Here is a 20031-nt window from a genome sequence, read left to right as displayed (position 1 = left end):
TGCAGCCCCCACCCCCAATTTTTCTGCTTTTGGTGGCAGCAGTAAAGGACAATACAGTGGACGCTCGGGTTGTGAACGTGATCCATGAGGGATGCACGTTTGCAACCCACAGCATTCGCAACCCACGTCTGTGTGTCTGCACACGTGTGGGTTGTGATTCGGAGCTTCTGCACATGTGCAAAGTGCGATTTAGCCCTTCTGCGCATGCGCGACTGCCGAAACCCGGGAGTAACCCATTCTGGTACTTCCGGGTTTCGGCGGTCAGTAACCTGAAAAAACGCAACCTGAAGCATCTGTAACCTGAGGTATGACTGTACAGTACATTTAAAGAAGACATGGTGCGGGGGGTGGGGGCAGGCGAACAGGAGCCCAGCACCCTGGATTAAAGCAGCTGGAGTCCCTGGAATAGGGGACCTTGGGAGGCCCAAACTTAATAGCATCTGATCATGAGAAACAAAACATTGCTCTCTCCTTTTTCTACTCAATGAAAGTTGAACATTGATGAAATTTTAGCATTGATACAGATTTTTGCAGATACAGATTTTTGCAGATACAGATTTTAGCATTGATACAGATTTTTGCAGATTACACATACAGCATTGATACAATTGTAGCATTTATAACCTCGAATAATTTTTCTTTTCAAAAAATTTAGCAAGAGGCCCAGCCCCTCCCCCCCCCCCCGGTGATTATGCAGCTCAGCCCCTGTGTAAATCTGGCACTGTCTCTGGTGGTTGTTGTTGTTAAAATTTGTATACCGCCATACATCCATACATCTCAGGGTGGTTCGCAACCTGATCATCTGCTGAGCAGAGAAGGTGGTCAGCCTTGGTGGTCAGCCTTGGCTCCTGGTGGAGCAACGGCCATAGTTTATAAACTATGTGCTGTATGAAGTACTTTCTTTTGCTTCTCCAAAATCCTGCATCATTCAGATTCCCTTGATGTGCTCTAGTGCTGCATAAGAAGAAAAACGTTTCCTCTAGATCCACTTTCCGCCAGGTCTGGCCCTGGCCTGATTTCATACCCTTTTCTCCTGTTGCTCACCTTTTCTCTTAAGCTAACAAGCCCCCAGGGCAGAGACCATTTTTCCCAGAGAGGGGTTACTCCATCCCCTTGACAATTTGGCTCCACCTCCCCCAAGTCTTCACTGTTTAAGAGAGATGGAGGCGATGCCCTCCCTCTCCCAGTCCTTCCCCTCCCCGGACTCCGCCTCGCCTTACCTTGGAGCCTCTTCTCCAAGCAACTCGCTTCCCTGGAGCCGAGGGAGGCCATCCGTGCTCGGCTGCTCTCGCCAAGGATGGCTCCGGAGGGCGATCGACTCTTTTCCTGGGCGGCTGCGGCGCTCGCCCTGCTCCTGGCCGTCTGGCTCGCCCGCTTCCTGCTGGACCAGTGTTGGAAATACGTGCAGCTGAAGCCCATCCCGGGGCTCAGTCCCTGGTACCCGCTGCTGGGCAACGCGCTGCTCTTTGAACGCGATGGGGAAGGTAAAAGGCAGGCAGGCAGAGAAAGCGCGCACGGAGTTTTCCCAGGCAGGTGGGGCGAGAGAAATCGAATAGGCTACTAGGTTTTGGCAATCTTCACCTGCCCACTGTGACACATTCTGGAAAGGTACAAATAGGAGGCATTGCGAAATAGCCTCCCTGCGCCTCTTCCAAACGCATCTTCTCCCTGGAGGTGGCTGAAATTCTGCCTTTCCATGTATCTCTTAATTTCAGTAAGGTGCGATGCCCCGTCTCCGCTCGGAAACGCACCTTAACTATTTCCATGTATGCAATATCGGGATGATTTTGATGTAGCGATCCCTCCCCCCTTTTTAATTGCAGATGTGTGAGTAATTTTTCTTATACAGTGGTACCTCAGGTTACATACGCTTCAGGTTACAGAATTCGCTAACCCAGAAATAGTGCTTCAGGTTAAGAACTTTGCTTCAGGATAAGAACAGAAATGGTGCTCCGGCAGCGCGGCGGCAGCAGGAGGCCCCATTAGCTAAAGTGGTGCTTCAGGTTAAGAACAGTTTCAGGTTAAGAACGGACCTCCGGCACGAATTAAGTACTTAACCCGAGGTACCACTGTATTCCACATAGCACTTTTGAAAGAGCTTTTTCCTCATCCCGCCGGTGCAAGAAAGTCTGGACTCCAGATCAGTTGAGAATATTGATTCAAGGGTGTGATCCTGTGTGTAATTTGGGAAGAATTGGAAATTCATAAATAGGGTCGTAGGTAATTTCTGTATATACCCTGCTTATCTAGAAGCATCATCACCACCCAAATGTTAGATGTCCCGAGTTGCATAACAGAAAGTAGCAAGTTTTCCCCACTGGAAAATGCACATTTTATTTCCTCCTCTTCACAGAATTGTGGATTTGGAAGCGACCCAAGGGCCACTTAGTCCAACACCCCTGTAATGTAAGAATCACAGGTATGATTTATAGATTTACTGTAGTGTGCAATTTACAGTGGCACCTCAGGTTAAGTACTTAATTTGTTCCGGAGGTCCGTACTTAACCTGAATCTGTTTATTCAGCTCATAGTGGTGAGGAGGAATGGAAGTTCCCCCAGAATGTCTGCTTTATATACATTATTTACACAATGGGCCCCACGTGATTGGCTAATTCCGGGATTCACCTGTAGGCCAATCTGGTTGCGGATTCACTTCCACCTGGAGCTGGATTGGGTGGCTCCTGTGGACCAATCAGACTGCTGCATTCTGGACCCTATTCTAGGACCACTCAGACTGCTGCATTCTGAATCCTATTGTTCTAGGACCAATCAGACTGCTGCCTTTTGGATCCTATTCAACTCAGTACATAACACCAACCAAGCCGGCTCCCCTCTCTATGAAGGGCTTTGCTTGGCTCACAGCTGCCAGCTTGCTGCCTTTTCCTTTCTCAGGGAAGAGGGGCGCAGCGGTGATTCGGAGGCGGCAAACGCTGAGTTTCAGCGCTGCACTGCAGGTGCTCCATTATGGAAACCGTTCCCCTTGCAGTTCTGCCCTCTTGCGCCTTGTGAGCAGGGTGAAGTTGTAACAGCGTCATTTTCAAAATCGAGGCACCACCCCCGAAGCGGCTTGCCTCATGGAAAGGCCGGCCAAGGGCAGCAGGTTGGATCTGCTCCACCTGCCTCCAAGGGGGAATCATCGCCTCACCTTGCTCGGCCAGGGCAAGGCTGGCCCGCAATGGAATGGGAAGCAGCTCTGGATTGAGGGCGCGCAAAATAATAATAATAATAATAATAATAATAATAATAATAATAAAATAATAATAGTATATTTATATGGGTACGCAACTTAGGTGGGGGCGTCAAATGTTGTCCTTGCTCAGGGTGCCATAGTACCCAAGTCTGCCCCTGCTGGAAGGCGCTCCTTGGTGAGGAGAGCCCTTCAGGCTGAAGGGCCAAGCAGACAGGTGCAGTGTCCAGAGTTCATTCATTAAAATGTGCCTTAATACCAACGTAGTAATAATACCATACACAGAAATAATATCACGAATCAGCAGTACTATCAGTCCACACAACCTCAGAGTCACCAAAACAATTACAGCAAAGGTATTTCTAATCTTTGCTGCTAGTGCAAGAAGAGTCGCAAAGCTGTTGCTATCACTCCAAAGAAATGGCGTTTTTTCCTCCAAACCTCAGTGTTCCTACTTCCATATGTTATATTCAGATATCTCTCTTGAATCAGTATATAAAGGTCAGGTTAACAATTACACCTAATAGTGGCCACAGATACAGAATTTGCCTTCGTAATAGACCTTGTTATAGCACAGGGGTTGGCAAGGTTTACCTCGCCTGGGCCGGTTCACTCCAGTGGAGACCCCTCCGTGGGCTGGATCATGTGTGTGTGTGTGTGTGTGTGTGTGAGAGAGCGCACGCGCCTGTTATTTCCGGTGTCTGCATCTGTGCAGATATGATTTCTGGCATCTGCGCATGCGCCGAGGTGATTTCCAGCGCCACAGAAGCGAGTCTCCACACCATGCTACACCGGTTAGTGTAGCACGTGGGGACTCGCCTAGTGGGCAGCTCAGTGGCTAGGGGTGGCTTGTGGGCCGGTTAAACGACCCCTGTGGGCCGCTTGTGGCCCATGGGCCTTAGGTTGCCTACCCCTGTTATAGCACTTATCCAGGATTGCAGTTGGCATCACTTGAATAAAAGCTTTTATTAGGGAAACAGGCTTGAGTTTAGTTAAATAACTGGCTCTAAAATGCTTGTTTTAGAAAAGAGAAAATTTAGAGTTCTTAATTAGCTGCAATTCCTTTCTAGAATCTTACCTAACTAAGCCAGATCAGGATTTATTCAGGAATTCATGAAACACAAACTTTCATGATAGGAATGTATTTGCTTAGGTGCAGATGTTTCTTCTATCATGGCTACATTGACTGACCAGTTAGATAGACTTTCATTAAACATATATATAGCAGGACTTCTTTGTGCCTCACCTTCTGTAACTTAAATCACTTAGGACTGAGGCTGTCTGTTCAGGACATATCTATTGCTTCTTGATCCATCTGCTTTACAGTTACTTCTGGCTCCCTTTCTCCAATTATATGGTCACAATAATCAAATATGGATTATTTTGTATGCAATGTCAGAGTGGGGCACACTACCCATCAATCACGCAGTGCCCCTTTGTATGGAATCACCCATAAAAGAGCCTCATTTTATATGGTCAAATTGATTTCTAAGCAAATCTGAATATGCCCTTTGATGGGAATGGCTGAGCATGCTATATAAATTAGAACTTTATGTGAAAGTGGGAGGTTGGAATCAGCTCCTTGTCTCTCACAATCTGAATTTGGGAAGAGGGTTCTCTTACTGTGTGGCTGTTGATCTTAGCTTAGAGTATGTGATATGAGAACAAGTAGCGTAGAGGTGGTGTCATTGAATTCCTCAATTTCAGACTGGATGCATGTTTTCCCAGCTTTCTTTCAGCAAATGATAAATTCCATGGAAGCCTTCCGGAACGTCCCACTGATGCAACTTTGGATAGGACCACATCCCGTTGTGCTCTTATATCGTCCAGAAACTGTAGAGGTGAGGTTGTCATTCTTAGACTTTACTGCATGGCTGGGGAACTCCCCAGCAGCACTACCAAAACCCACCATCCCCTGAGTATAATCTGCCAAACAGTCATGCCTGGAGAGGATGGTGAATAGGACCAAAGTGTCAGCCAAAAATGGGGGTGGGAGAGTAGAGCTGCCCATTCTCTTTCATACACTGGTGCACTCTTATGAATATTTACTCAAAAATAGGTCTCATTGTGTCTAATGGGGCTTGCTCACTTTCTTGGGAGCAAGCTCCATTAGATTCATTGGAACTTATTTCTGTATAGACTCAGATGGGATTGCAGTCTAAAGACTCCTGGGAATAAGTCCTGTGGAAGCCGCTAGGACTTAATTTCTAAGAAATATAAAGAAAGGTGCCAGATCAGATATGGGATCCTTCTGAAAAATACTACTGTAATCCAAGAACATGAGAGAGAGAGTAATAGTTTTTCCAGTGCGGGCACTCAAGAAAACCTTGCACTTCATTTTGTAGGATGAGCATGAGGATTATGCTTAATGCAGATATTCTGTCTGAAGATCTTAGCTGAGTGCTATTCATCAACAGTGTGGAGGTGGTGTTTTTCAAAAAGCAAATGCCACAATATCTGCTCTGATTTATTTATTTATTTATTTATTTATTTATTTATTTATTTATTTATTTATTTATTTTAAAACTGGGTGAAGTCCCCCCCTCTTCCTTTGGTAGGATTTTGACAAGTGCAGCTGTTTTAATGCAAATTACTGGATCCTGTTAAAAGGGACTGAAATCACTTGCAACTGCCAGCTGCATGGAATAGGTCTAGGGTTGCTGCCACTTATGCTGGACAAAGAGCTTGAAAGCAGATGGTCCTCCAGATGTTTTTGGATCCTCCTCCCTCCATTCCTGACCATAGGCCATGTTGAATGGGGCTGATGGGAGTTGGGGTCAACAACATCTGGAAGGCTACAGGTTCTCTCCACTCCCGATTTAAATGATGCAGTTTCAGCAAAAGGAAGAGCAGCCACATTTGCTCTCCCAGTCCCATCATCTGTCCCCCCCACCTCATTTTCTCTGAAGCACAGCTGACACCCTCCTTGCCACAGCAAGCAAAGGAGGTAGATTGAAGCAGATGGGCTGAACGGGTGGGAGCAAGAAATATGGCTGCTTTGTTCCTTGGAATTCTAGGCTTCGGCCCTATAATCCACATTCTGGAATACATGAAGAAATAATAAAGAGGGGGTATGTGTGTCGAGAGCTGTTCCTTGAAGACGGGTTCACAGCAGCCCTCATGGGTGGGTGGGCAGATCTCCATCACTTGCAAGAGTGAGACAGAAGAGAAAATTCCAGCAGGACACCTGTTGAAGTTCCTTCTTCAGCACAGCTATTAAAGGTGCTGGAGTTCTGCCACATTTTGCATCTAGCCAACCTACTTACAGACTAGGTTCTCCTGGCAGAAGGAAGGGCCCTCAGGCAGGCTGGAATCAGGCCCCTTTTGCTAGGATCTTAATAGCAGAGTCATTATCCTGCTAAAACTGGTCTTACAAATAAAGGTGGACATGGTGATAGGGAAACAGAGTTGACACAGGGAAAGAAGCATCTGACAATGATGTTGGAGACAGATTGTGTTGCTGTCTGCAGCTCCCTATGGAGGCAGGACTTCCACTTGGAAAATGACACGATGCCCCTAGCTGCCTGTCACGCAGCAGGAGCCAAGAACAGATGCCAAATGTGGTTTTCAGTGCAACATGCACCTTTCTGAGAATTTCAACTGCTTTCGCAATTATCAAAGAACATTTGAAAGTACATGAGTAATTCCCGGTATACACTAGATGGTGAATGAGCTGAGCCAAGTTCAGGTGACCTGGGATGTCCTTTTGACCTCCACACATTGATTGAGCTTTCAGAACAGATGTGTGCACTCACAGGTCCTCACATCCTTACAATGTACTCTAAAAAGAAAAAGAATGAAAACGCAAGTTGTAGAAGGGAGCCCTGTGGCGGACAGGCTCTGGGTCTGCCTCTTGGTGACCTAGCAACCAGTGGGAGCTAGTGAGTCCATCAGCCAATCAGGAGAAAGAGTGTGGGATTCAAGTTAGATTCATAGAAAGGCAAAGTCAAGAAGTTACATTTTTGCTTGCTTCTGTTGTCAGGTAGTGTTGAGGAGCTCTAAGCATCTTGCAAAACCCTTTATCTACACGTTTTTGCATCCTTGGCTGGGCACAGGACTCCTAACGAGGTAAACGGACCCAAAACATAAGTGGGAATTGTACCCTTTTGTCCTACCCTCTGGAATATAATGTAGCTGGTGTGTTCAGAGCCGGTTGGGTTATCAGTCCTGCCACACATGTATAATGAATGTGTGAAGGAGGAAGTGGGACTGGGGTTACAGGCTACACCCATGTAAGCCCACTGACCACACAACACCTGCACATGTCCTATTGAGTGTGTGGACTTTGGAGGTGGGCTGGTGGGTGTAGTCTTGCTCAATTCTCAAGAAAAGTACAAAAGAGCTGATTGGTGCTGACTTCAGGACCTGCTTTTAGCAGAGGTCAGCTGCTCTCTATGGAGTTCTCCACTGGTTGGTTGTAGTGGGCTTTGAAGGCAGCACCAAGCAGCTGATTGATACTGACTTTAAGGCTCTTGATGGTTTATTTGCAGCCACATCACACAGATGGCATCATGTATCTTTGCATAGCTCAGTTGGTTAGAGCACAGTGCTGATAACACAAAGGTCTCATGTTTGATCCCTATATGGGGCAGCTGCATATTCCTGCATTGCAGGGAGCTGGACTAGATGATCCTCAGGGTCCCTTCCAGCCCTACAATTCTATGATTCGATGTGAGGGCAAAAATGAAATGGCCTAATGACCAAAATTGAAACCTCATCCCTGTATTAACATAAAACTAGTTGGGGGAATCTGCAGTGAGCTGGAAGTTTTCAGCTGGTAGCTGGAGCAGGAAAGAGATAATAGTTTATGAAGAAAGAGCCTTAGGAGGTGACCACTCATTGCCAATCCAGAATTGGCATTGAGATCCATGAGATTTGAAAAGTGGTTTATTGCTTGAACATCACCATACTAATGACCTCAGTCTGCTAGGTGCTGGTCTTTATGTGGTCAATCATCCTTTTATGTAGCCTAGGCAAGGGAGCACCAGCAGGTTCAGGGAAACCCCAAGGTTTCCAGTGCCAAATCTTTATTGCAGGGATGGGGAGACAATGTGGAAAGAAACCAGTAAAAAACACATTGGAGACTGAACATGATCTGTGACTATGGGCTGTTGACTGTTAGAGAGAAAAATGGTCAGTTTGAGGTGAGGAAGAATGGAGTGTCTGGAAATCTGAACAGGAGCACTGCACACTGCAATGTTTTGTTCCAGGTCCTGCTTGAAGGCATTCATGTTTCAGTCTTTGTTTTGCAGCACTGGAGGCAAATGGCGGTCCCGAAGGAAAATGTTAACACCCACCTTCCATTTTACCATCTTAGAAGATTTCCTCGAAGTGATAAATGAACAAGCCAATGTCCTTGTTCAGAAACTTGAAAAACATGTGGACAAGGAGCCGTTCGATTGCACTTTATACATTACTCTGTGTGCCCTTGATGTAATTTCTGGTAAGTGCAGTTGCTGCTGCCAAAGTGTTGCAGTGAATGAGGTTTAAACATCCCTGCTCATTTGTTGGACGAATGGACATTTTTGTGAGATCTGACCAGAAGAGTTGTTCTTCTTGTAACAATTTATCTAAATTAGACACATGCCATTTTAAAAATAATGTGAATAGCTTGTTGTTCATTTAAATTCTGTCAACACTGAGCTTGATGGGCCCTCTGCTCCGATTATGTCCCATTCTTGGTTTCTAGGAGAATGATTCTTCATTTGATTTCTCTCTCTCTTCTGTTCCTAGAAACAGCTATGGGCAAGAACATAGGAGCACAACACAATAAGGATTCCGAATATGTCCAAGCTGTCTACAGGTAGTTGTTAGTGGGATGACGCATTCCAGCAGCAAGGATTTGGAACCTGTGGCCTGTCAATGGTCAGGGATGCTGATAGTTGGAGTTTCAACAGCATCTGGATGGCCACAGGTTTCCATCTCTGAAGCAGAGCCTTGATCCACAGTGTCTTCCTGGGGGGGGGGGGGTTACATGGAAAAAAGGCCCTTTCCCTTCCACCATGCAGATATAATAATAATATTAATAGTACCACCACCACTTCTACTAATAATAACAACAACAATTTTGTTTTTATACCCTGCCCATCTGGCTGGGTTTCCCCAGCCACTCTGGGTGGCTCCCAACAGAATATGAATATTATTATTATTATTATTAATAGTGATAAAAGATTAAAACATTAAAAACTTCCCTAAACAGGGCTGCCTTCAGATGTCTTCTGAAAGTCAGATAGTTGTTTATTTCCTTGACGTCTGCTGGGAGAGAGTTCCACAGGATGGATTCCACTACTGAGAAGGCCCTCTGTCTGGTTCCCTGTTACCTCACTTCTCGCAGTGAGGGAACCACCAGAAAGCCCTGGGAGCTGGACCTCAGTGTCCGGGCTGAATGATGGGGGTGGAGATGCTCCTTCAGTATTTAACCTGAACTTGACTGTCTGCATGAAAAACTTGCAAAGGCCTGCTTTGTACAATCTTCCTCCCTACCCTTCCTTTTGGAGGTGGATTGTGCGAACCGGGTTGAATGATTATGTAGAAGCCCCGTTCACACTGGAGGTGACCTGTGCAGTGGAGGGGCCGAAAACGGCTCAAGCTGTATGTCCTGAGCTGGGGCTCTGTGTATCTGTTTCACATGTATACCATATTTCTCATGACGCTAATTTGCTCAGATTAGTAGCAATACATCTGGGCTCTTTCCTGTACTTCTCGTCATTTTCTTAGGGATGTACCCAGCTTTGTTGCTTGTTTCCCTAGGATGAGTGCTCTGATTCAACAAAGACAGAAGTCTCCCTGGCTCTGGCCTGACCTTCTGTACCTCATGTTCCAAGAAGGAAGAGAACATTACAGGAGTCTGAAGATACTTCACAGCTTTACTGATAATGTAAGCTGCTGCATTTTCTATTTCATAGGCACAGATACCAAAAGGTATTCACAATTGTGACCCTCCCAGACTTTGGAGCCCTGCTCAGAGCATGTCAGGCTGGGCAAAAGTTTGCTCTCTCCACTCCCAGCCTTTGTGTCTTTAGGGAAAACATCTAATGACGGCTTGAGGGTGTTTTTTCCTGAACTTGCTTACAAGGCTTCTGAAATCTGGATCCCCACTTTATCAGTGTTCCAGATTGCAAAGAGTGTTGTGTATTCAGGCAATTGTGCTCCCAAGCTCCCTTTATACGTTTGCATTCAACGAACGAAGGTTAGCTTAGAGACATTGGGGGGCAGGACCAAAGTGACACCCATTTTCTTCTACACCCCTTGGCTCCTGAATGTCCAGGATGACATGCCATGAAGAGCACTATTTTCTGTAGTTTATGTGAATCCATCCATCCATCCATCCATCCATCCATCCATCCATCCATCCCAGTTATATTTTTCCCTGTCGTAAAAGTGCATGTGGCAATTCCCATTTTATCTTCACCACATGCCTGCAAGGCAGGCTGTGCTATGAGAGAATGACTCAACCTTCAGGCTACCTATTGGGGTTCATGGCTGAGTTGAGATTCAAACTCAAGCTTCAGTTCAACACTATCCACTGTGCCTCACCAGCAACAGTTTGTTATTGCCAAGACATCAAATGCATCTTCATAACCGGGTATACAGACCTAACACAGGTTCAGGGGACAACAGAGATAGCTAGTCATGTTATTTGGTACTGCAGTGAGTGCACACACTGGATCCTGCAATCTGAGAAATGAATGGCTTTTTTGTTTTTATTATCTAAGGTCATTGAAGAAAAAGCTCAAGAACTAAAACACCAGGAGCAGCATAGAAGCAATGCTGTCAGCAATGGTGAACAAAGTAGGCACAAAGTCAGGAGAGCTTTTCTTGATATGCTTCTGAATGCCACAGATGATGATGGGAAGAAGTTGAGCTACCTGGACATCCGAGAGGAAGTGGATACTTTCATGTTTGAGGTATAGAATGCCCAGTACAAGAGTGCTAAGAAAAAAGCGCACCAAGAACTCTGGCCAATATAAGTTTCAATAGTGGGAGTTGTCCCTACTCAAGTACAAGAGTGCTGGCATAGCATGGTGGTTAAGGATGCTATCCTGTACCCATATATCTGGGAGTAAACCCCATTGAACTCAATGGTGTTTACTTCCAAATAGAGAGGTGTAAGTGTTAAGAGGCTGTTCTACAAGTCAAGAAATCTCCGGCTATAGGCAAATGTCTACACATGGGACCTACCATAGCATACTTCAGCTTAGTGCTGAAAAAAGTACCTAGGCTTGGTTTGAGCTTGTTAAGAGAAAATAATTGAAAATAATTGTTTCAGATACGTGTTGGCTAATTTAACACATGTAAAACTTTGCTGTAGAAAATATGTATCTGAAACTGCCCTTAGCTAGATGGTAAGCTTGCATTTGCCATACCCGATTAGTCTGGTATTCTCTTCCAGTGGAGCCTAAATAAATTCTCAGTGATGCATCTTATTTCATTGACAATACATGGGCATGGAATAAATCATTGCCTGATATTAATTTGCTTTAATAAAGAAAACAAAGAACTACTTGCACACAAACAGCTGCCAGACAGATTGCTTAATGGTAGTTCAGTGAGTATAATTAAAACCTGACTTGATTCACAGATAACTTTGTTGTGTGTGTTTGCCCTCTGGTGGTTATAGCGGCATGGTTGTTTATTTATTAATCATTTAATTCCATTTATGAATTCCTTCCTTTTTAAATATCTCAGAAGTGCTTTAACAATACAAAGAATTTAAGAATACAATGTATAAAACAGTTCCAAATCCAGATATAGATGGGGATAAAAAAAATCCCCACTTAAAATGCTTGTTGAGAAAGGAAGGTCTTCGGTGGGCATCAAAGAGGCAAGAGGGATCTATCTGCCTGCTGTCTAGTGGAGGCAGTTCCAAAGGAACTCTTGTTTTCAATTGACTGAGACATGGGAAGTGGGGGTCAGTTACAATGCAATGAGCAAAAACAAAGGAAAACATGTTTTTATGCAAGAGATTGTTTTTCTATGAAATATGCAATTGTTTTATACATGACACATTTGGGATTGTGTGAAAGCAGGAAAGGTGGGATAAAAATAAAATAATATCACATGTCACATGTCACATATCATATAAAATAAAATGAAGATACCTAAAAGCCAAGCATCAGTGTATATGTTTGTTTCATATTTAGATAGGTGTGTTAACCATCCTCCCAAGATCTTTTCAGATATGAGAGTGACTCAGGAATGTCAGTTTGTCTTTAGCACATGGAAAATGACCAGGCCTGGAAGAAACCCTGGGACATGGTCTTCCTTAATTTCCCCCCAACACTTACAAGACTTACTCTTGTGTATGTGGCTGGTGCCTTCAAATTTTGGATTTGTGCTAAGAAAAACTGCTGTGAGTTTCAGAGGGTGTGAAATACTTTGTTTAGGCCTTGGATTGGGACATCATTCTAATGGCTGAGGATCCCATTTTTCTGATAAACATTAGACCTCTTTCATTTTTTCCTTCAAGGGTCATGATACTTCTGCTTCTGCCATGAAGTGGTGCATTTACTTGCTTGCAAGTCATCCAGAAGCCCAAAGAAAAGTTCACCATGAACTTGATGAGGTTTTTGGTAAGTTTCTTTTTCTTTTCTGTGGGTATAAACCTGGGTAAGTATGTGTCAGGGAACTGCCATCAGTGCCGGAGGGAGAGAGCAAAAGCCAGAGGGATTATAGAGAGCCTCCAGGGATCGGGAGAAGCAGCTCCTCTTCTGGGGAAGAGAATAAATGCAGCTCCAGTGGAGAGGGGGTGCAGGAGTCGGAAGTGGGGAGGCGGTCCCATGACTCCTTGCCTGGGACAAGCGGGGAAGGAAGGGGTCCTCCGCTGCCCACACCCTCTCTGCGCAGAAGGCTTTCGCGCAGAGAGGGAAGGCGGAGACTGGGCGTCAAGGAGCTTCTTTGCTGGAAGAAGTTTAAGAAACGCCTACTCACAGATTCTGCCAGCGATTGAGTCAGCCACGGGTGAGTGGCTCTCCGAACAGATAAAGTCAAATTAGCAGCCAGCCAGGGAGAGATTTGCCTGCTTGCGCACGAGCAACCCCTTGGAAACTTAACAGTATGGTATGCAGGAATACTTCTGGGTACTCATGAATATTTGTTGATTCTTCTAATGCAGAGACGGAGAAGCTCTTGTAAAATATTGAGGCTTAACAGCATAAAATATTTTGTGGAGATTTCCATTTGCAGAGAATTGTAGCAAATCGCCTGTTGCTTAAGAGCGATGTGTTGATTTGTATTTACAATGTATTTTGTAACAGGTTTAAAGACAGCTTGCAGTAAAACTTTGAAACACTTTATTGGTGTGTAAAGCTCATTTATTCATACTCTGTACGAGGCCAGATCAGAGAATTCTGCTCATATAAGTCCAGTACCTTTGGCCCAGCATGAGTCCCAGTTTGGCCCATGAAGCTGTTTTCACCAAATCATACCCACTTGCCCCTCCATGTCTAACAGGAAACATTTAAATAATAAACTCTGTAGGTGGGGTCTACTCTGGCTTGGCATATTTCTCAAAGGCTCCCTAATAACTTTCTGCAGATACAATCAGTGATGCTTAGCATCCTTTCCCTTCGCCAGACAATGATGCTCCGCTGGTTTAGCTCCCTTAAGAGGGACCACCTATAAGAGGACTGCAGCTAGTCTCATACCAAAAGCAAAAGAGACGGAGGTTAGTTATTTAGTTAGTTATTTTGCTGGCAAAGTGGGGCTATGAGTGCTTGGAAGCTCTGTCCTTTAGTAGCCTCAGCAGCTGGCAACTCCTTCTGTTGACAAAACACCGTTGGGGAGTCAGGAAGCTGGCCTAATGCTTTTTATGCTTTGTCTCAACCTCTGGCTTAGGAAGACATGCTGACTTGCATCCTAAGCCTAAGCATAGAACTGAATTATGGCAGTGACTGAACTAGTCCCTCAAATGTCCCCTGTTCCACCATCCTTTAAAAATAGGTGTCTGAACTTCAAAGTTAGAATGCATATTTTGCTGGTAATCAATAACACATGTTTCTCTAACTGCCTCTTGTTATCTTATCAGGGGACTCGGATCGTAACATCACAATGGACGATTTGAAGCAACTACGGTATCTGGATTGTGCTATTAAAGAAGCTCTTCGCCTTTTCCCTTCTGTTCCATTTTTTGGCCGTACACTGCTTGAGGAATGTTATATTAGTAAGTATTTCAAGCGGGTTTATTTATTTATTTATTTATTTACTTTATTAAATTTGTATACTGCCCTATACCCCGTAGATCTTAGGGAAGATTCACAGCATAAAACTACAAAATAAAAAATACATAATAAAAATGAAAACAAGCCAATAATCCGCCCCTCCTTCCACAGCACATTTTAAAGGGGCATCTGATGTCAATCAGCCAAAGGGCTGGTTAAAGAGGAACGTTTTCGCTTGGTGCCTAAAGATGTATAATGAAGGCGCTGGCTGAATCTCCTTGGGGAGAGCATTCCACAAATACGGAACCTTCGCAGCTTGATGCCTTGATGTTCTGTGGCTATAAGCTTAGTGCTAGCATGGCTGGTTTTACAAGGAGAAGTTTTCATGACTATCCATTGTTCTTTGGCAGGAGGATTCAGGATACCCAAAGGAATGGATGTCATAATTGGGTCTTTCATGCTGCACAGAGACCATGTTGTCTTCCCGGAGCCTGAGGAATTCAGACCTGAGCGATTTTCCCCTGAGAATGCAGCTGGGCGGCACCCGTATGCATATGTGCCTTTCTCTGCTGGGCCAAGGAACTGTATCGGTATGTGTGAGAGTCAAAAGTCTGTATCTCTTCAGAACTCCAGAGCACAGTATGCTTCTATCACTGATCTTTCAAAACAATTCTCAGCATCCTTAACAAATCATAGTCCCCAGAATTCTTTAGGAAACCCATGGCTGTTTGTTTTATAATGGACAGTGCAAACACACCTAAGTCTAAAGGTCATTTCTGCACCAATACTATGACCCCCTGCCTTCCATTTCCCCCACTTTTTCCTTCCTTTCATTGGCTTGTCCCTCCCCACACACTGTTTGTTTGGGTGGATTTGATTATACATCTGTATAGAAAAATGCTTAAGTGTTTAAGAATTTAAAATTGAGTTTTGGGGACCTGACCACAGTGTGATGTGTTGAATAACAATAAATATGCACTACTGCTATGGTTAATTGCATCTTGTAATTGCTTTTTAACTCCTCTGCAGGTCAGCGCTTTGCAAAGATGGAAGAAATGGCGATTCTAGCTACCATCCTGAGGCACTTCTTTATTGAAAGTACACAGCGACGTGATCAACTCTGCCCTGTAGGAGAACTGATTCTTCGTCCAAATAAGGGCATCTGGATTCAGTTGAAAAGGAGATCGACTTCCTGCTCTTAAAATAAGAAACCTCAGGGAAATTCCTTACCACACTGCATTGGGACTACTTCAGTAAAAACTATCAATTTTCATAGCAGGACTTTTCAGAGTGCCTGATGCAACTATGACTTATTTTTTAAACTGCCCAGGGTGGCTGGGGCAACCCAGTCAGATGCGCATGGTACAAATAATAAAATTATTATTATTACTAACCAAGGTGTTGTTGTTTCTTTTTAAAAGCAAACAGCTGCAATCCAGGTTTGCCTTTCCCTTCTCAAGAGGGAGACTTCAAGACTTGAGGAGTGAGAGGGCTGCTTTGTGTTTCTGGAAATTCTGTTCTTAGCATGTAGTGGAAGTCTGCCTTTAGAGAGATTTTTTAAAAAATTAATTTGGGAACCCCTCTGTCCTGATGGAGAGAAATTTGGAATGGATCTAAATCATCAGGGTGCTGCCAGACTGTCTGCATTTTGAATTGAAATTCAATCTCATACCAGCAAATTCAGGTTGAACAATTAAAGCTGCTTTGGAGCTCTTGTAAAACAGGCCTGCGTCCTCAAAATATTTTTTTTTAACAACAAGGAAGGTGAAAGCACACTGGAAAGCCTGGAATAACACTTGATTGACCCAATGTTGTCTTATGTCCCTCAAAACAAATCAGGATGAATTCTCATTGTCTCGCCAGAATTCTCTCTGCAAACAAATCAGGGTGAATGCTTATTAAAGAAATCCTCTGGAAGTGACCTCAGTATCATCCAACACGATGTGGTGTTGAGAAGCCACCTTTTGTCTGTTCTGTGGTTCACTGCTTTAGATAAAGAAGTGGCAGTATCCAATCAAGAAGAAGTTTGCAGACTATAATCAACCCTCTCACTTTAATGCAGGTATGCCAATATTTTTAGTTTAATTTTTAAAGTTAAGAAATTAAGGTAGAAATCATGAATCATCCATTAAATTGATTCCAGAACATGATGTTTGTCTCCAAGCATTCCTGACACTGGGCAGGACTCTAATCCAACCTCCCCACCTTTGACCCAGCTAGCTCCACTGATTGGCTGGTCAGCTCCTCAACTACCATAGAAATATTTTGCTCTGGAGGTGATGTGGCAATGGGCACTGCTGGTTCTCCCTTCCCTTCTGGGATGCCTGGGATTGCTGGGATGGATTCCTCATAGGACTCACTGCCCAGTCTGCCTCTGCTCCCTACCTTGGAGTTTTCATCCTCTTCTGACCACACATGCTACTCCTGCGCTGTCCTAGTTGGTGCCACAGCACCCATGACACATAGCAGCTGAAAATGGGGATAATACCATCTTATGGCTACCCTATGTAACTTTTAATACATGGAGAGAGGGGGAGAGATAAGGATTAAATGGGTTCTGAAGCATGGATGTATCCAAATTTCCTGGCACTGGGTAAATACTCTGCTGGCTTTTTGGATCTAGGGAGAAGATTACAATCTGCCCCAACTGTGTGCATAAGTAGAGATTTTTAAGTTACACAGCAGTCTTTTAAGCTTCATGAAACCTTTGGACAGATGAGGGAAGAAAACTATGGCCATAATAGCATTGCTATGTTTTCTTTTTTCTTTTATGCCTGATTCTCTGCGTAGTAACAGCCTGACAGGTGGAAATTTAACAGACGGCGCCTTCCCCATCTCTTGACCTTTATATGAGCAAAAGCTCCATCTGAAACATTTTCTTTTTCTTTTTCTTTATTTTTATAAGATATTTATTAAGATTTTCAAAATATTACAAAATAAAAATAAAAAAGAAGAAAATACAGAATAAAAATGGTTAAAAACAACTCAATCTTTCCATTACTTATTTTTCATTAGCTTGTTTCCCGGACCTCCTCACGCCTCCCTTTTTTGTATTCCAGTTCAGTCTGTTGGTTCAGCAAATCCTTACCCTCTTTGTTTATCCTAGTCTTTAATCTTAAAATATCGTAACGTTAAATTTTTACCTATAAATAATCCATTTTTCATATTCCCTTAAAATATTACAGCTGAAAACCACTTAATTTCTATCCAACATCATTCTAACATTCATTAATTTTACAATATTTCTGTAGATAGTCTTTAAATTTCTTCCAATCTTCTTCCACCGACTCTTCTCCCTGGTCTCGGATTCTGCCAGTCATTTCCGCCAATTCCATGTAGTCAATCACCTTCATCTGCCATTCTTCCAGAGTGGGTAGTTCTTGTGTCTTCCAATACTTTGCAATGAGTATTCTTGCTGCTGTTGTGGCGTACATAAAAAAAGTTCTATCCTTCTTTGGCACCAGTTGGCCGACTATGCCCAGGAGAAAGGCCTCTGGTTTCTTCAAGAAGGTATATTTAAATACTTTTTTCAATTCATTGTAGATCATCTCCCAGAAAGCCTTAATCCTTGGGCACGTCCACCAAAGGTGAAAGAATGTACCTTCAGTTTCTTTACATTTCCAACATTTATTATCGGGCAAATGATAGATTTTTGCAAGCTTGACTGGGGTCATGTACCACCTGTATATCATTTTCATAATATTCTCTCTTAAGGCATTGCATGCCATAAACTTCATACCTGTGGTCCATAACTGTTCCCAGTCAGCCATCATTATGTTATGTCCAACATCCTGTGCCCATTTAATCATAGCAGATTTCACCGTTTCATCCTGAGTATTCCATTTCAACAGCAAGTTATTGACAGATTCTTAGTTTTGGGTTCTAACAGTTCTGTTTCCAATTTTGATTTTTCCACCTGGAAGCCAATTTTCTTGTCCACATTATATGCCTCCATTATCTGATAATAATGAAGCCAGTCTCGCACTTTATTTTTTAATTTTTCAAAACTCTGTAATTTCAGTCTATCTCCATCTTGTTCCAAAATTTCCCAATATTTCGGCCATTTGGCCTCCATATTGAGCCTTTTCAGAGCTTTCGCTTCCATCGGTGACAGCCACCTAACATTTTCTTTTTCTAGGATGAAGATAAAGGCTGCCTCCAGACAGTTGCTCTATATGATGAGAGGGATTCAAGCGCACACCAGAAATTTAGTTGTTTTTGCATTAAATTGTGAATTAAAGTGCCATGTCACACCTGACTTGTGCAGATGGGTGTGTAAGTGCAAGGAGAAGGTATAGAAGTGGATGTGGTCATACTGCTCCACAGATCTTCTGCCTCAGCATCTATGTGAGGTAGTAAAGGGATTAGGACTTCTGCAAAATGAGGGCAATACCCAGCTATCAGCTATGTGGAACATGAGGAAGGGCTGTAGCTCAGTGGGAGAGTCCCAGGTTCAATCCTGGCATTTCCAGATAGGTTCTTGCCCAAAACCTTAGTTAATTGCAGCCAGTCTGTTTAGATGATACTGAGCCAGATGGACCAAACTCCTGTGCTATTTGGCTGCCCCAGGACAGTGCAGAGTTTTAAGCTACTATCATGGGCATAGCAGGAGGTGGGCAGCTGCCCCCCCTCAAGTAAAACAATAGAAATACTTAACTAACTGACCATTCACATCGGTTCTGCCCCCCAACAAAAATCCTTCCCCTCCAAAAAAAACCAAAACATCTTGGCTACACCCATGGCAGCTGCCCCCCCCAAATCAAGTAAGTAAATAAATATACTTAACTAACTGACCAATCGCCTTGCGGATAACTCGGTTCTGCTCCCCACCCCCAACATAAATCCTGGCAACGCCCATGGCTGCTATGGTATTCATGCATGCCAAGGCTTGTCCAGTTTTAATTTATTCAACTGTTTAGGCATTGTGAAATGTAAAGAGAAAACAAAGACCGACAGATGACACTCATATGTGAAGGAATCACCTTTATCAGTGTTGAGTTCTTGGTTCGCAAGAGGCCACAAGAACTTCCAATACAGTGGTACCTCGGGTTACAGACGCTTAAGGTTACAGACACTTCAGGTGACAGACTCTGCTAACCCAGAAATAGTACCTCAGGTTAAGAACTTTGCTTCAGGATGAAAACAGAAATCGTGCAGCGGCAGCGAGGGGCCCCATTAGCTAAAGTGGTGCCTCAGGTTAAGAACAGTTTCAGGTTAAGAACGGACGTCACCTCCAGAACAGTGGTACCTCAGGTTAAGAACTTAATTTGTTCCGGAGGTCTGTTCTTAACCTGAAACTGTTCTTAACCTAAAGCATCACTTTAGCTAATGGGGCCTCCTGCTGCTGCTGCGCCGCTGGAGAACGATTTCTGTTCTCATCCTGAAGCAAAGTTCTTAACCCGAGGTACTATTTCTGGGTTAGCGGAGTATGTAACCTGAAGTGTATGTAACCTGAAGCATATGTAACCCGAGGTACCACTGTATTGAGAAATGCCCGCTCCTTTAATCCTCGCCTATCACCTCCATGCCACTATCCTGTTTCGACGGAGACAGAGCGCACCCCGCCCTTCTCTGCCCTGCCCGCGTCTCCCTCCCGTGACCTCCTTCTCCCCTTTCGCAGTCCTGCCCCTCGCCGGCTCCGCCTCCTCCTCTCGCCCCGGGGCTTCTTTTCTCAGCAAAACGATT

At 44.0% G+C, this 20031-nt stretch overlaps 1 protein-coding gene across 1 annotated transcript; it reads left to right on the top strand.

Annotated features, from left to right (window-relative positions):
• The first annotated feature begins 747 nt into the window (after window positions 1–747).
• LOC308485126 (cytochrome P450 4V2-like) lies at window positions 748–15739 on the top strand. The gene is made up of 11 exons (XM_081020535.1): window positions 748–1484; window positions 4916–5028; window positions 7170–7255; window positions 8440–8630; window positions 8921–8990; window positions 9938–10064; window positions 10903–11094; window positions 12657–12759; window positions 14214–14348; window positions 14757–14936; window positions 15376–15739. The coding sequence occupies exons 1-11, from the start codon at window positions 1298–1300 to the stop codon at window positions 15546–15548; spliced, it is 1557 nt and encodes a 518-aa protein (XP_080876661.1). The 5' UTR covers window positions 748–1297; the 3' UTR covers window positions 15549–15739.
• The last annotated feature ends 4292 nt before the right edge of the window (window positions 15740–20031 follow it).

This window comes from Podarcis pityusensis (genome assembly GCF_964106645.2).
Source record: "Podarcis pityusensis genome assembly, chromosome: 9".
Lineage (NCBI taxonomy): Eukaryota > Metazoa > Chordata > Lepidosauria > Squamata > Lacertidae > Podarcis > Podarcis pityusensis.
The sequence above is the reverse complement of the archived record's forward strand: the minus strand, read 5'-3'. Positions and strand labels throughout refer to the sequence as shown.